The 17,420-nt window shown below is 43.0% G+C and overlaps 2 protein-coding genes across 2 annotated transcripts in view; both read right to left on the bottom strand.

Moving 5' to 3' along the window:
* The window catches only part of MYO15B (myosin XVB), a 94,780-nt gene extending 90,267 nt beyond the window's left edge, over window positions 1–4,513 (bottom strand). The window contains exons 1-2 of the mRNA XM_063121505.1: window positions 2,179–4,513; window positions 957–1,267 (exon numbers count right to left, since the gene is read on the bottom strand). Of these exons, the coding sequence (XP_062977575.1) occupies window positions 957–1,267; window positions 2,179–4,513 (2,646 nt within the window). The remainder of the gene's footprint in view (window positions 1–956; window positions 1,268–2,178) is intronic.
* Window positions 1–17,420, bottom strand: part of TSEN54 (tRNA splicing endonuclease subunit 54) — a 121,818-nt gene that overhangs the window by 7,780 nt on the left and 96,618 nt on the right. The window lies entirely within an intron of this gene.

Raw genomic sequence — 17,420 nt, 5'->3', positions numbered from 1 at the left:
AAATCTCCCTGGGAAGGGCATTCTGCAGAGAAGTCTCTTTCGGGTAGCCAGCTGTTGTACCCTTGTGGCTGGCAGCATACAGAGATTATTATTATTAATAATAATCTATTATTATTATTATTAGATTATTAAAATCTATTATTATTATTAATTATTATCATTACTATTAATAATAATAATAGTAATACTATTATTATTAATAAACATTATTATTAATATTAATAATAATGTTTATTTATTACCTCTTACCCACCCCTTCCTCTGGATTGAGGCAGGTAATATCAAATAAAAAAATACTATAAAATGCATAACACTGATTAAAAACATATAAATCCTTAAAATATAGATCCTTAAAATGATCTTAGCAATTGGGCAGGAAGTAAATAAATTCATATCTGCTACATTCGCTGTGCTAGAGTGGGCCTTCAAGATAGACATTTGCTATCATTCCTAAACTACAGCAAAGCTTCCACCCAGGCACTTTGGAGAAACACTTCTATGAGCTAAATCAGAGCTTTTGATAGAAGGCCTGCAAAGGAGACCTGCAACTGGATGCCCTCTCTAGAGATGCACTTTACTTACTCTAGTCTGGAAAGATCCTCCACGTTCTCAAGTTCCATGTAGCAATCCTCATCTTTATATATCTGGAAGGGTGAAGACAAAAGCATTCTTACGATCTAAATAGCATCCATTCAACCACATAATGGTCCCCAGAATAATCTCTTGCTTATATAGCTACTGCACAATGCATCGAACTTGTGCGTGGGGAGGTTGGTAACTCAGTGGACAAGTGCATGTTTTCCTTGCAAAAGTGCCAAGGTTAAGTTCCTGGTCCCCCCAGGTTGTACTAGGAAGGAATCTTTCTGCAACCCTGAAGAACTGCAGCCCGTCGCTGTCAACAATACTTAGCTAGATAGACCCATGGTCTGTATAATGCAACTTCCTATGTTCCTAACCTGTTTTTGTGCCATATCCTTCTCAAGGGTATCTTCTGTGACATCTTCTGCCTCCCACCTTCCCCGCGGTGCTTTTTTTGTCCGGTGAGACTTGGCCAAATCCTGCTCTTTATATAAAGTCCACTTGCTCAAGTTCTCAATGGTGAGCCGTGGGAGTAGCGTTTCAGAATTCAGCCAAGCTGCAGGGTCACATGTAAGAGGCTGATACTGACTCCAATGCACTTGGTCCAATGCTTCTGGTGCAGCTCTCTGAATGAGGTCTGCCATATTGTCTTCTTCCTCCAAGTAGGACGATGACACTTCTCCTTTCACTAAAAAAAATTAATGGAGTGGGGGGACTGGTTACACCAACCATTCCTCATTGTTATTTCAAGGCATTCAAGTTTGGGGTTTGGAACTGGGATGTAGCTTTCTTCTCTGATCGAAGACGTAACCAGAGAGACATTACCGTGTATAAATGAAAAAAACAAGAACACTGTTTTGTCCTGCCATTCCCCTCTGGAATTGCACCTCCTCTACTAACTGGAAAAGCCTGCTGCTGGGATTTTAAAATGATAATGTGACACTGGAGCAAAGAGGAGTATTTGCCTTCAGTTTTGGCGGCAGCAGCTGTAATTTCAGCTAGAGCTAAGAGAATAACAGGGAAATAATTCAAAATCGCTAACACCCAAACGACATTTGCCTTGGACTTCAGTTTTCAATGTCTGGTTCTGTGGAAAGGAATCACTTTTTCTCCTATTGACACCTTAATGCCTGGAGTTTGTTACCAACACCTGCAGGCTTGTGAGAGGGTTTTTTTTGGGTGTGTGTGTGTTCAAGAATATCCACCTGTACTCATATTAGACAAGTTCATTACATGTGTGTGATTTTTGTTTATTTCAGCATTAGTTTCAATTCAATCCCAGGGAAGGGGAAAGTTATCACCACCTTAGAAAGCTAAGGTAAATAGGATGGGCAACAGAAAGCTGGTGGCCCATTTCCCACCCCTGCCAAATCCTGCAGGCAAGGCTACTAGATGGGTTTGTCGAGTGTATACATACCCACTGATTGGAAACTGGGATTGTAGGGAAATTGGGAGGAGAGTGCATAGAGGCCTAGATTTAGAAGAAACAGGGCACAGCAAAAACAACTAGAAAAGAACTGGCTACACCTTTTGTCTTTTGAGCCTTTACTTGGCATGAGCAACTTTCCCCTACTTCGGGATTAGCTTAATTGGATTTACCTGGTATGGATGCATCAGCCTGAAGACTGCAAGGAAGACCTCGACCATTTCTTTGGCTACTTGGCTTAGAAAAATCATGTTGCAATTTAGAGCCTGGCTGGCTAGACATCTCTACTTTCCTTCTCAACTGATCACATGACTGCGGCGGATGTGATCCACTATTACCAGAGCTTCCAAGAGATGCATTTTTTGACTTCACTAATTGATGGACCCTGGGAAATACAATGGCAAACTTGGCATCAGTAAGATTGTTCTCCTCCTCCTCCTCAGACTGTCCTTTGGAATTCATCAATGGAGGTTGAAACATGACTTCATTACAGGAGAAATTATTTATTATTCTTTCTTCTGGTTCCTCCTCCATGAGTGTATCTTCCTCTCCAAATTCTAACAAGGAGCAGGAAGATCTTTTGTTACTCAAACCCTTCTTCATTTGCTCTCCTACAGAGTAATGGGAAGGCCTACTACACCTCTTGGCCAACCCAACTGTGCTAACAAACTGGATGGCCATTCTCCTCCTAAATTCAAATGGTTTGCTGCTCCTCTTCTTCTTGCCAATCTTCTTTAAGAACCACCCTGAGATGCCAACTGTGCGCAACACATTTAAGAAACGATCTTTCAAGCTTGCTTTCTTAGAGGGTTTATGGCTAAGCCAGTGGGTTACTTTCCTAAATGTTGAGAGTGTTTGTAGAGATTTGGATCTTGTTTGCTTAGATGTCAAGTCCTTTTCAACAGCATCTTCCCTAGTTTGTTCCTCAACCACCACGTCTTCCTCTTTCTCTCTTGCCTCTGCGGCTTGGTGTGAAGCCATTTTGACCTTTCCAATTACTTTTCCAATGTACTTTTTCTTCTCAACAGAAAGCTTTTTAGTGTTAGAGTATGAGCTAGAAGCAGTAGAAAGACTCGATCTTGATTCTTTACTGACCTTAGCCCTAGAATGCACTTTGCTATTTCTGGTGGCACTCTTTTTTGGATGGATGCTCTGAGCCTTCATCCAATCAGAATCAATTTCTGCAGCCTTAATGGGAGGACAAAATGCACCACTGGCCAATAGTTTGGCTTTAGCATTCTTATGCTTGCTCTTTAGGTTCAGCAAGATTTGGGACTGTGAAGTCAGATTACTATATCGCTTCGCAAGCAAAGCCATTGCATCCATTCTTGTTCTTGCATCATGGCTTGTTTGCTCTTCTTCATATGTGCTTTGTCTGGATGTGTCTAGCTTATCAGGAGATTGACTTTTATGCTTTATTGGCTGTGGTGAAGATGTGATTTCAGCTCTGGCTGGCTGGTCATTGTCACTCATGTCCTCCTCTGCCTGGTGGTTCCCTTGAAGGGTTTTGCTTAAGCTAACTTTCAGGAGCTTCAGTCTTACAGTACTGGGGAGTGGTTTTGTCTTGTTGCTTCTTCTTCCTTTTTCAAGGCTACTTATCTCATTTCCATCCTTTTCACTTCCAGGCCTGTTTTGCCCATAGCAGGAGTCTTCTTTGCCATTTCCCTTTTCTGATGGATTTTCATGTTCCCCACTATCACTCTCTTCTTCTCTGTGGCTCCTATAGTGATTTTCTGAACTGTTTCCACCGTCACTGTGCTCATTACTATCAGTTGGTGTAGCTCTTCTTCTCACAGATCTTTTATGCTTCCCTTTTATTTTCTCATCTATCTCGGAGCCACTCCCTTCATCCTGAAATTCTTGCCTTTGAACTACAATCTCTGGCTTTCCTTCATTTTCACTGGTTGTTTCCTGAGGCTCCTGGCATCCTCTTCTCTCACCTGCAAGTTGACTTTCCGTAAGAGCTGGTAACCATTTCTTACTAAACAGCTCTTCCTCACCATCTTTCCAAAAACTTTTGTCCTCTCTAGCTTTGATCCTTTTCTTTCCACTGTCTTTATCCCACCTTCTTGGGTTCCAGCTGAATTTATCTTGGGAATCTGAACAAGACGAACCTTCTGAATTCACAGGACTTGCCTTGGAAAATATTTTGGCTGACTTCTTAACGTGTGTCTTCTTATGGCCCTCACTTTCCCCCCTGGCAGCCTTACTGCTGGCCTTACAGTGAGGCTGCCTGTTATATTGTTCCCTCCTTTCATCATGACACCTTTGGGGGCATGACTCTTGCTTCCAAGAGGAGCCTTCTTCACTTTCCACTTGGAAGGATTCTGTTTCAGGGACATTTTTTCTCTTGTTTGGTTGCCCCTTACATTTCCTTTTCAAAGCATGTTTTTCATTGTCTTCAGCATCCTTTGGCTCATAGCTTTTGCTGCTGACACTGTGCTGTTCCCCTGAATTCCGATCCTCGTGCCTCATGAGTCTTCTTTTGGCCTTCTCTTCCTTGTACATTAACTGTCTTCTATTAGAATTGCCTTCTTTCGCCTTGGAATCTCTCTTCTCCTTTTCCTCCTTAAAGTCACTCTCTCCTCCTTCCTTTGGCCTTCTCACCCCTCTCTCTCTTTTTGCTACACCTTGCACAGAGGCAGCAGCAACATCATCTTTATCAGAGGATGTATCTTCAGAAATAACTTGTTCATTTCTCTCTCTTTTATTCTGACTTCTGTCCTGTCTCTTGGATTCTTCAACATGCTTTTTCTTTTTCTGAGAAATATGGCTTGCTGTCTCCTTCCTGTCACATTTGAGTTTCTTTTCTCTAGAAGTTTTGTGCTCTCCTTTTGATCGAGCAGGTGCCATTCTTCCTTCATTCATAAGCACATCATCTAAAAGGGAAAAATGTCATTTTCTATGTGCAATCAGTACCCAAGTAAAAAATCCTTATCCACGCATCAACAAATCATTGGAAAAACTGCCTTCACCCACATCAGCCTGCCTGCATTTTTAGATCTGCAAGCGAAACCCTTGAGGGCAGTTCAGTGGGCAAATGCAGAAGAGAGGGCCTTTCCCACAGTGCCCCCCTCACCTCTGGAATGGGTGGCCATCAGGGATCCATTATTGCAACCCTGAAGATCTATTTGCTTACTCCGGCTTTCCCCCAGTTATGTTTTACTGGACTTTTTTGCTCTGCAGCTGCAATTATGCTATAAGTTTTTAGTAATATTTTAGTGTCTATTGTCTTATTAATCTTTGCTGCCTTATTGGTTCTTATTAAATGAATGTTCATGTTGTTGGCCACTTGGGTGTGGTTCTGATATATCTATATCTATATGCATATCTATCTATCTATCTATCTATCTATCTATCTATCTATCACCAATTGAAGGAATGGCCAACTTCTGTATTATCTGGGGCCACTCAAGTAGCCTAGGAGTAATAGGTGTACTTTGTCACCTCACCCATTGCTCATGGCGAGGTTCTATGGCAAATCAGGTGTCACACATAGCAGTTAGGACATCCCCAACCTGGCACCATTCAGACGTGTTGGACTTTCCTGCTATGGCTGGATTAGGCTTAGTGTTAGGTTAAACTAAGGGACCATCTAAAAGCAAGTCAATAAACAAGCAATGGTCAAAGGCACAGTTTTTCCAGGCAAGATGGAGAGTTCCAAAAGAGAGGTGTGAAGAGCAGCCAAGGTCCAAACACAGATAAGCAGTCAGATACAATACACAGTCCAAGAAGCAGAGTCAAGCAGGAGTCCAAGGTTAGTAGCACAAAGGTTTAATCATGGGGCAAGATCAGAGGTACAAGGCAGTGGAGCTGGTAGAAGACCTTGTTTCCAGAAATGGCTAGACTGATACTGCAGGCTTATATTGACTGGGTTCAGATAACACAATAGTCCCCTGTTGTTTAAATAGTCCTCCATTGACTATTATGTTGTCTGTCAAGCATTTTACACATAACGGTTTGTTATTTCCCAGAAATAATCAACGCAAATAATCAACAGTGTGCAGACTTGATTATCTGCACAAATGTTGATTATTGTGTTGTGCGCCATCGACTATTTCACATGACTACAGAGTTGTGAGGCAAGAGCAGCAGAAACCCCTGCCATTCTTGCCCAGTGGGGCTCTATAGGCATGTGTCAGCCATCCTGAGCAGCGGCTCCCCACGCAGTTCCCGGGACATGTACATGGCATCCCTGGCTGGGGCGTCACCGATCGTGTGTTCCCAAGGGTGTGCATGTCCCTTTGCCTCCCCATGACTTGCGATCCATTTGGATATTGGCTCGAGGGGATTTAAGGAGCTCCTTCCACCTCCTCAAGCCTATATCCAAATGGATCGTGGTGTGGGGGTGGGGCAAAGGATGTCTCCTGCAGCTTGATGTGCAAAGTCCAACTGTGGGACATATCTTTCTGCCAATAATGGGGTGGGGTGTGCAAGCATCTCTTGTCAAAGATGCTTGGCGCCCCATCCTCGTTTGCCACAAAGTGGTGGTGAATGGGGATGGGGACTCCAGGATCTCCTGCCACTCTCAAGCTTGAGAGTGGCAGGAGATCCTAGCATCCCCCGCCCCTGTCCGCATTCACCAACGCTTTCTGGTGAACGAGAATGAGAAAGTGGTGGTGGATGAGGACGGGGATGAGGATGCTAGGATCTCCTGTTGCTGTCAAGTTTGAGAGCGGGAGGAGATCCTAGCGTCCCCCATCTCCATCACTTTCCTGCAGAGGAAGACACAGAAGAGCCATTGGAGAATAAGCGGACAATGGCAAAAGCAACTTGGGGCCAATCTACACCAAGCAGGATATAACACTTTTAACACGGTATGAAAACTGTATATGTAATTTGTCCTGGGCCTGAACAGTTGTCATAACCATTATAAACCATTATAAGCAGTAGTGTAGATCCTGCCTCGGCAGCTGTGCTCCTGTATATTCCTCCCCCACCCCCTCTACACTGAATAGTAGCACTGGTTCCCGCTTTCCATATTGGGACACTGCGGAGAAAGACTTTGTGCTGAAGGGGCGGGCGGCTCTCCTGCGTCTTTCTCCATGGCATCCCAATATGGAAAATAGGAACCAGTGCCACTATTCAGTGGGGAGGGCAGACAGAGGTTGGGGAAGAGCAATACTCAACAAACTGTTAATAGTAACTCCACTGTTGACTATTACCATGTCACGTTGCGGACAGTCCCAAATAGTCATCTGTGGCGTTGACTATTAGCACTTGGTTGACTATTGTGTTGTCTGAACATGGCCATTGCCAGAGCTTGCTGAACCCCATCTTGGACTCAGCTGGAGATTGTTACAGGCCTTGTTTCCGAGGAGTGCTTCTTTCTATTCAAGCACTTCTTAAACAAAGCACATGCGTGGAAAGGGAAAATACTTGCCCACAAGGGATAGATGGAAATAATTTGTGTTCAAAACTCAAAGGAACAATATTGTGCACTCAATAAAACAGAGGAGTAATAGAAACAAAGTATCAGTTTCTGCTCCAGTATGCCAGATATAAGGAAGTGTGTGAAAGATGCTTAGGCACAGGAGAACATTTACCTCAGAACATTTGGTTAATAGACAGATTTGATACTGATTTTGTTGTTACTTCTTAATTTTTTAAAAAAGTAGTTGGTTTGATTTCTTCCTTCAATTTTTTAATATTTGAACTGTATTAAACCCAAAAGTGCTTTATAAAAAAACAAAAAGTAAGTTTTCTTTTAATAAGGGGAACGATGACATGAGATCCTAGGAAAACAGTAAGAGATTGCCATGCGCTGTCTTTTGATGGCACTGAAGGTTTTCACCTGCAATATAGGGGAAATTCCGCAATACAGAACATTATAGAACACTAATGATCAAGCCCTGCCACATCCTTGTCCCTATGGAGGCAATGCAGTTCCTCTAAAACACTTTTCTAATCTTACATTCATACAAACGGATCCAATAAAATATATTACATTATTTTGCATCATTATAGTTTGGGGCCAACATAGTAATAATATTGCATTGACTCAGAAAGTAAATCTGTATTTTCAGTGGATATGACTGTAAATATATCAGTGTTTAATCTTTCAGAAGCTCTACTTCAAGATTACATCTCATTTTTCCATACCAATACCAATCAATCTTTTTCATGATCACTATAGATGTTTTTATTCAACTTACCAATCTTGTCTCTCCTGATTCCACTGATGAGATTAGCAGATTAGCAATGATGAGATTAGCCAAAGTCACACTTCTGTAGAGCCTAAAACTTTAACAAAGACATCCTTTTCTTTTCAGGCTGCAGAAGCCCATGCTGGCCTCCAGGCACATCTAGTTAATAGCAAACTTGGGTTGATCTGAGATACCTGTGAAGTGAGGGAACAGGGAGGATGAAGGAAAGCTAGTATCAATAATTCAAGATTCCCAATGGCACAGTTGAACTTTTCAATCAACAGTGGCACCAGATGGTAAGCAGTGGAGTTGGGAAAATGGACTTTGCCTGTGAATAAGAACATAAGAACTGCCATACTGGATCAGACCAAGGGTCCATCTAGTACAACACTCTAATCACACAGAGCCAACCACTGTGCCAGATTCAAAAACGATAGCCAAAGTTGTGGCTCTGAAAGACCCCCAAAGTATTAATGCTGGAACTAAAATAGTAAATCAGTAAGAATGTATAACTGATTTATGGATTCCACATTTGAAAATGTGGGGTTTAACTGGAATTTAACCAGTAATGTCTTGCGTGTGTGTGTGTGTAAATGACAGTGAACCCCAAAGCATCTTAAATAACTTAAAGACTAACAGATTTTATTGTGGCACAAACTGTCATAAGGCAAAGGCCACTTTGTTGGTTGCATTACATGTTATCCTCAGTTTATGCATATGCACACTCATAGAATAATAGAATCATAAAATAGCAGAGTTGGAAGGGGCCTACAAGGCCATCGAGTCCAACCCCCTGACAGATGGTTGTCCAGCTGCCTCTTGAACGCCTCTAGTGTGGGAGAGCCCACAACCTCCCTAGGTAACATGTGGCTGAAGAAAAGAACTGGAAATGTTCATACAAAGTGAGCCTAGAAAGGCCCAGCAAAGCAAGATATTGGTTCTCCATTATTACCCAGAGTACAAATGAAAGATTGGTAATGCATTGTCTATCACAGGGGTCCCCAACCCCCGGGCCATGGACCAGTACCGGTCCATGGCCTGTTAGGAACCGGGCCGCGCAGGTGAGCTGCTTTCACCCACCCACCCCCACCCCCACCCCAGCATACCTGGGCGCGGGGCACCATCTCGCCTGCCCAGCCAAAGCAAAGCCAGGATGCTGTGGTTGGGGCGGTGGCTTTGGAACGGTGTGCCCGGCTGTAAGCCGCTCTGGGAGTGCGACTTCTGGGCGCACCGTTCCAAAGCCACCCGCCCACCCCAGCGTCCTGGCTTTGCTTCGGCTGGGCGCCCATCCAGCTGTAGCAAGGCCAGGACGCTGGAGTGGGAGGGGGTGGGGGGCTTCCCAAAACCATCCCCTCAAACCCCCCCTCCATGGAAAAATTGTCTTCCATGAAACTGGTCCCTGGTGCCAAAAAGGTTCGGTACCGCTGGTCTATCAGATACAGTCCCACATATTACTGAACTTTTCTCTAATTGCCATGTGTATAAGAGTTCAACTGACTGACTACATTAGCTAAATTAGAGAAATTGTATTTCTTCTGTTCTGTTGTTTGTGTTCTTATGATTGTAAGTAAAGAGTGGTGGTGGTAGTGATGATACAGAATAGAAATGCAAGTGAGATCCCATCAGACTGGACATGACTAGTAATGAATTGTCAATAGAAACTGAAACACCTTAAGAGAAAATCTTTATCTACTTTCAATAGATGCTCCCAATGTCAAATCTGCATATGAATGCCAAGCCAGCTGGGAATTCTTTTTAAAAACCTTTCTGCTGAGCCATGGCAATCTTTACATAAACTCAATAACTCAACAACTTCAGCAGTAATGTTTTGTTTCAGCCATCATTGTTAAGTTGCGCCAGAGTGGCCTTTTCCAGATAATTAGAAGTCAGCCACAATTTTATTGTTAGGAGGTTAGAAGAAGTACTCTTAAGTACTCTTAAAATACTTAAAAGGTTGTCACACAGAGGAGGGCCAGGATCTCTTCTCGATCCTCCCAGAGTGCAGGACACAGAATAATGGGCTCAAGTTAAAGGAAGCCAGATTCCAGCTGGACATCAGAAAAAACTTCTTGACTGTTAGAGCAGTAGGACAATGGAATCAGTTACCTAGGGAGGTTGTGGGCTCTCCCACACTAGAGGCCTTCAAGAGGAAGCTGGACAACCATCTGTCAGGGATGCGTTAGGGTGGATTCCTGCATTGAGCAGGGAGTTGGACTCATGGTCTTGTAGGCCCCTTCCAACTTTGCATGGCTTGCGCCATTTGTTCCATGCCTGCTTGCTCAGGGGCTCCTTAACCCTTTGCGGCCCTTCTGAGTGGCACATTATTTGTCCCAGTTTATGGATATGCCAGGGAATGAATTTGTGAGATCAGAAAAAAAAATACCAAAATGTTTGTGTTCCAAAGAAAATATCCTATCCTCTCACTTTGGAGAACAGAAAAAAAAATCAAATTAGGAAGGATGGGCTGTTGAATTTTCCCCTCGCCTCTGGTAGCTTCCCTTCTTATGGGGTAAAATGCATCCATCTAAAATGAGGAGGTAGGGTCTCTGTTTCTCTGTACTACACTGCCAGGATGGTGGGGACAACTTTTTAGGTACAAAGTCCCACAGCCTTCTCCAATGTGGTGCCCTCCAGATGCGTTGGGACTAGGATTCCCTGGGTTACTGGAAGTTATAGTCCAACACATTTGGAGGGCAACGGGTTGGGGAAGGCTGCATTACCTGATATCCCCTTTCCCGCCCCGCTGCTGCCAGGGCTACATCCACTCCCCCCCCCCCCCTCGCCGGACGGGCCGCCCACCCATATCCTGCTTCTGCCTTCTTGGCCTGAGGGAAAGGAAGAGGGTCAAGAAGGTATAATCTTAGGCAGAGTCAAAATTCTTTCAAAACCCAAACCCAAACGAGGTTAACCTAAAGACCTCAGAATCTTAAAACTTTTGAGTGTACCTTTTGAGGTGTATCTTTTGATACTGGGTGTGGTTACCGTGACTACCACTTACCCAAACCAGGTTGTGGAGGGAAGGGGGGGGGGAGGCTCCTAAAACGACCTTTTTTGACTTCATTTCCTGTAATCTTATAGCCAAGTTGGCCTGACTCTGCTAGTTTGCCAATACGGGGTGCTGAGAAGAAAACAGGTTAGTTCGCTATTTCACCATCTCCTTTTATAGTGCATGTTTGTTTGGTTAATTGGTTAATTTGGTTAATTTCCACGTCCCGGCACATTAAAAGACAAGAACCCGGACAACTCTTTCGTCTGAAACGGGTTAACCCTACCCCGGCTTTTCCCATTTGCGCGCGTTTCAAAATCCCCAAGGCGACCTAATACATCCTTTTCCAACTCCAAACGTTTGGATTTGACGCTAACAAAAAGAGAGAAATACGGACATACTGCAAAGTAAAGGCGCAAAGCACTTTTGTGGAGACATCTCGGCCATCTTCGCCTGCATCTGCATTGACTTTAATCTCCTGCCCCAACTCTGGTAATGTATTTATTCGAACTAGACTTGGGGAAGTAGTGGATGCGCCTTGGTTTAAAATATTACCCGCTTCCAGATCTTATGAACTACAACCCCCAGCATTCATTGGCCATGCTGGCTGGGCCAGATGGGAGCTCTGCTCCCAAGCAACCAGAGATCACCATGTTTGGAAGGCTGGCGCTAATTTCGATTTAACACGCGTTAAGTTCTTGCACAGGGCCTAGAAGAATCGGCTTTGCTCCCGTCCAGAGATGAGTTGTCAGATAGAGAGGCCGGCGTGCGTGTGCCTGGAAGTTCTTGTCGTTTCGAGAGAGAAAGGTCGACAACAAATAGGTGCAAGACAGGGGAAACTGTTTTAAGCATAATCTTTTTAACCTTTCTGCTTTTTCGCATTTTTTTACACACGCACTCGGGACTTCCATTTAAACAGACCAACAGAAGCCCCAATCGTGCTATCCTCTCTCTTTTGAAGACCCGCTTGAAAAATTAAGAACAAATACAGTAGGAAGTGGAATTGGCTTTCCTCCACCCGTTTGGGGTCTTTGTCGAGGGGCGTTTTTAAGCCCACTTCTAAGCCCTCGCTTGGAAATGCACGCTTCTTCTCCTCGCGAGAATTATGGGATGCGGGAGAGTTGCTTAGCAAAAAGATTTTCTGGTTGGGAGTTTCGCGCCTGTTTGGTGTTGTACTTAGATGAGGGGAGATGCAATGCACTTCCGTTCAAACCTCTCATTTCAAAGGTCTACCCCTTCCTGGATATTATTTTGTTAGTACCCGATTCTTGAAACAAAATAAAACCTAATACTATTTGCGCATAAAAACGTGGAGGCATCTGTGGGTTTAAATTTCGCAACGATGTATTATAGAAGGCCAAACAGTACTCCCGTGATCGTAAGCACGGCTTTCGGCCATGGTATGTGGTCACTGTGCCGGAACAGAGTTGGAATTTACTTCCGTTTAGGCTCTTCGGGTGCGATCCTATGCACGTTTAGAGAGAAAGAAGTCCTACAAGCTTCATTTGTTTTTGTTTGCCATGAAGTTAAAAGGCACAGCAGCCACGCTATAAAACACAAACTCAGAATGGAGGGTAATTAAACAGACTAGAATGAAACTGGCTGACAATTCTGTACCCTTTTGAAGGGATCCAGTATAAAATTAATCTAAACCTTCATTCAGGAAATAGTTCTGTTTGTGTGGGTGTTACAATGGTTTCCTGCAGGAGAAAAACTAATGTCTAAAACCGCATTGTTTTGTAAATTTAATTAGTAACATAATAAATGGATCCAATGCCAGTCAAATTGTGCAGTTGCAAAGTTGGAATTATTATTTTTGTATGTGCCTATCCTTAGGAAACACACCATGCATCTTTTGGAATGTTAAATTAATAACTTAAGTTCTCAGTACCTCCCCACTGCCCCATAAAATGTAAGGTATTGTATGCTGTTGAGTTATCATGCCTTATAGTGTTTGCAACCGTTCCAATAAAGATTTCCAAGTAAAACTTTGAATATAATCTTGAAACTATATTAAGAATTCTTCATTGGGGGGTTTCCCCTACGCATTTTTTTTAGTTCAGCATTTTTGGCTATTGGAAAAAGTTTTGAGTTAGTTTTCTATCTATGCTATATAAATAACATGGTGCACTTTTTGTTTTGTTTTTTGTTTACTAGATAAAGGAAACATGTTAAATCTGACTTGAATTGATTTAGGGCAGCCTTCCCCAACCCAGCTGTGCTAGCTGGGGATGTTGGGAGTTGTAGTGCAACACGTCTGGAAGGCACCAGGCTAAGGAAAGCTCATTTACAGCATTGCTGTAGGAAAATTGAAAATTGAATTTTAATGGAATTGTCTTAATGTGGGTTGAGGGTTTTAAATGGAATTGTTTTATATCATAGAATCATAGAATAGCAGAGTTGGAAGGGGCCTACAAGGCCATCGAGTCCAACCCCCTGCTCAATGCAGGAATCCACCCTAAAGCATCCCTGACAGATGGTTGTCCAGCTGCCTCTTGAAGGCCTCTAGTGTGGGAGAGCCCACAACCTCCCTAGGTAACTGATTCCACCGTTGCACTGCTCTAACAGTCAGGAAGTTTTTCCTGATGTCCAGCCGGAATCTGGCTTCCTTTAACTTGAGCCCGTTATTCCGTGTCCTGCACTCTGGGAGGATCGAGAAGAGATCCTGGCCATCCTCTGTGTGACAACCTTTTAAGTATTTGAAGACTGCTATCATGTCTCCCCTCAAAGTGCCACAATACCATAAATGGTGAGGTGGCGCTATAAAAACGCTTTAAATAAATAAAATAAAATATTCTTGAAATCAATGCCTAGAATCAGCTCCAATATACATCTTTGCCTTCTCACAGTCAGTGAGTTCCAGCTAAGTCCCACAATGTTTCCACCACATATAGATGGTTTCAGAAATATTCTTGTGTGCAACAGAATCTGAGGGCTAAATGCAAGACCAATTTAGTAGATGCTCTTTGTGACAAGTATAGATGCTTAGTTGAACATGCATAAGGGAGAAAAGGTGCTGACCACCTTTCACAATAGTGCATACTCCTAAAGTGTAATATCTGTCAATTTTCTGCTAAAGAAGGATGGGAGGTTTATAGGGCTTTGGAAGCTGGGTTGCCACCCACTCTAGTGAGTTAGGACTCCTGTGCTTTTAAGAAGTGCTGCATTTCTGCACATCACACAGCAGTTAGACACAGAAATCCTGCTAGTAAAAATAAAACAGTAGTCCTATGTCGAGAAACTTTGTGATAGTCATAGCTTATGACTTTGGCTTTTTGGGGAAGAGACTAGTCAGGATCCCTGGTTCGGACATCATGGTAAACAAACCAGGGAGTGGGAGTGTCTGTGGTTCTCCTGTTACCTGGGCTACCAAACCAGCCCATTGTGTGTGTGAACTGATTACAACACTGACTGAATCTGTTAAATCTGCATTTAGCGTGCATTTTATTGGTAGTTTCTACCGCCTCCTTTGTATCCCTCGGTTTCACACACTTATGGGTTTATAAGAAACTTTTAGGGCAACTTATACATGTAGGTGTTAGTTAACTGAAAAAATTGTTAAATCACTTACCAGTTTTGCATCAGAGATTTATTTCAGTCAGCTAACAAATGTTAATAGCTGGACAGGTGATTGACTAAAGTATGAGCCCTCATTCCTCCCAACATCCTCGCCCACTCTGCCAGCTTCTGTACTGTTTGGCGCAGGGGTGGTTTCATCATTCATACCTGGAATTGTATCCACTTAACTTATGAATCTTATTTTTAAATACCACTCCGACAGCTGAAAGAAAAAAAAAACCCTTTGCGTGCATAGAACTAGCAGAGTTTTAATTCTCTCCCCAATGTGCTTCTCAGTTTCAGGGTGATAATGCTACCATTTAATTAAAAAAAAAGTTAGTATCCAATCTCTCCTTCCTCAAAGGAAACCTAAGGTGGCTTGCTAAAATATTCATGCCGAGGAAGAGAAAACCAGAGCAATTACACAACACACGTTGGAAAGCCTGCTCCCTTTAATATTTCACTGGCTCTTTGTTGCCTAATTGTCAGCTACTCTGTGAGGCTCAGGAGACTGATTGAATTGTAACAGAAGCCATCTCTGTTGCTTCCCACCCTCCAACCCAAGGTCAAAGAGTCAGACAGGGCTGATCTTTGGGAGTAAGGAGCTCATGTTGCATGCTACTGGGAGTCATCTGTGTACAACTCTTCATTGACATAATTAGAAGACAAAAACCTGCAACTGCATTAGAATGACATGTTTTAGGGCTCTCTTCAACTTTCCTATTTTGCATTAAATGCATCTTTCATAGGACAAGGTGGCAGTAATTGGAAACAGAAGTTAGAAGTACTTAAACACTTGAGAGCTTGACCCTCGGAATGTTTATTGAGAAGTAAGGCCAACTGAATTAAATGAGACTTACCTCCAAAAAAGCATTTTAACTGTCAGAATCGAATTAACAAATTAATAGCACAATGCAAAGCTATGAAATTAGGGCCTCTTCAAACTTGGGATCCAAAGTGACATGGCTAAGGGGATGAGGAATATGGGAACCAAGAGACATTCGCCCCTTATTCTAAGCATTAAACACTGCAGCCTCTCATGACAATGGAAGAACCTTCCATTCAAAACGGCCTTTTGACTGAAATCTGGTTTCAGGCAAGTGGCCTTTCTTCTAGAAGACACATAAAAACAACTTTCATTCAGAGACTGTAGACACCAAACGTCTGCTCATTTCCCTAATGGGAAAGAAATCTAACAATTTTTTTCTGGGGCCAGTGTACACATTAAAGTTTTTGTACAGAAGTCAATTGACTGGTCATTAATTCCCCCATTTCCATTAAATTTAGAAGCCCTTTGGGGATCCAAATCTAGCCTCCCCTTTCCCCCCTATAACTTCCTATTATAAGATTTTTTTTGACTTTTGTGCAGTGTTTTTGAGAGGTTAAAATGCCTATGGCTTAGCTACTAGCAGTAAGAGCTTTAAGCTCAAATATGTTGACTTTCTTTTGTTTGTGGCCCTGCCCCTTGTCTCACCTACCACTGGAATGCAGCCCCCAAAATGGAATTTGGCCCTCAGGCTGAATGAGGTTCTGCACCCCTCATCTAAAACATGGAATCAACCATTGTGTTGAAAGCCATTTATCTAAGCATTCTCCAACGACAGCCATCAGTGGCATGGATTGATGAGCGGCCCTTCTCTGTGGCTTCTTCTCCCAGGCTCTAGAATTCCCTGCCAAGGGAGGCTAGGATGGCTCCCTCACTGTTCTCCTTGTGCCAGCAAGCCCTGCTTGAATAATAATGTAAGATGGGTTGGCTGCTGTTTTCATTTTGTTGTGGTGGTTTTAACTTTTTAAAAATGTGTTTGTTTTATTACTGTTTTAATCAAGTTATTATTTTTGTACATGTTTTAGTTCCCATGATTGTTTGACAACTTGAGTGTCAATTGCTTGGTGGAAAGGTGGGCCATAAATAAATAAATAGATAGATTCACAATGGGATAGCTCAACTCCACATAATAGTAAGCATTATTAGTTGGGTGGAGCTGATAAATTCTGACCAGACGAACAAAGCATAGCTTTTAGCAAGAGGTGTAAATTGTGCATTAAGAGATAATTTGCTGTAAACAGACATGGGTGCTCAAGTTCTATCAGTTGCAGCTTTGGTTGGTAGTCAGGACACCTGTAAAATAGTACACCATGGATTTGTGGCTCAGTAACTGACATCAGAGTGCTTATGACATCGGAACGCCTGGCCCGTTTTGCCCCAACTTCTATGGCTGTCATGGCTTAGGCTAAGAAGCTTGCTAGAGACTTGTGTGAAGTCTAGAATGTGTGGTTGCTTGGCAACACTACAGCTATTCCTATAGGTCAACTAGTGACCCAAGGGGGAAGAGGTACTAAAGGAGCACCTCTTACTAAATTGCATATTAGAAAAAATAACTTTTTTTTCCCTTCTCCATTTTACAATCTCAGATATTTTCATGGAAACACCAGCCTTGAAAGATGAGAAAACCATGCACCCGAGAGACACAGATTGGCCAAAATCCTGCAGGGAGAAGTTTGTTCAGGCATGGAATGAAAAGCTGAGACTCCAGCAACGTCCCATCTTTTCTCAAGTGCCAGAGTGCCAGGCAGCAATTGCTATATCAGCCCAAGAGAAGTGGTCAAGGGACAAAATGCCCCCATCTCACTTCCTCCAGAGGGCTTCATTAAACCCCAGTGAAAATATGATTTACTTCCTGGAAGTGATGCGTGATTCTCAGGGGCGACAGTACTCGAGCCCTGA

The sequence above is a fragment of the Elgaria multicarinata genome, chromosome 3 (assembly GCF_023053635.1).
Source record: "Elgaria multicarinata webbii isolate HBS135686 ecotype San Diego chromosome 3, rElgMul1.1.pri, whole genome shotgun sequence".
Classification (NCBI taxonomy): Eukaryota; Metazoa; Chordata; class Lepidosauria; order Squamata; family Anguidae; genus Elgaria; species Elgaria multicarinata.
This window is presented reverse-complemented; position numbering and strand designations above follow the sequence as displayed.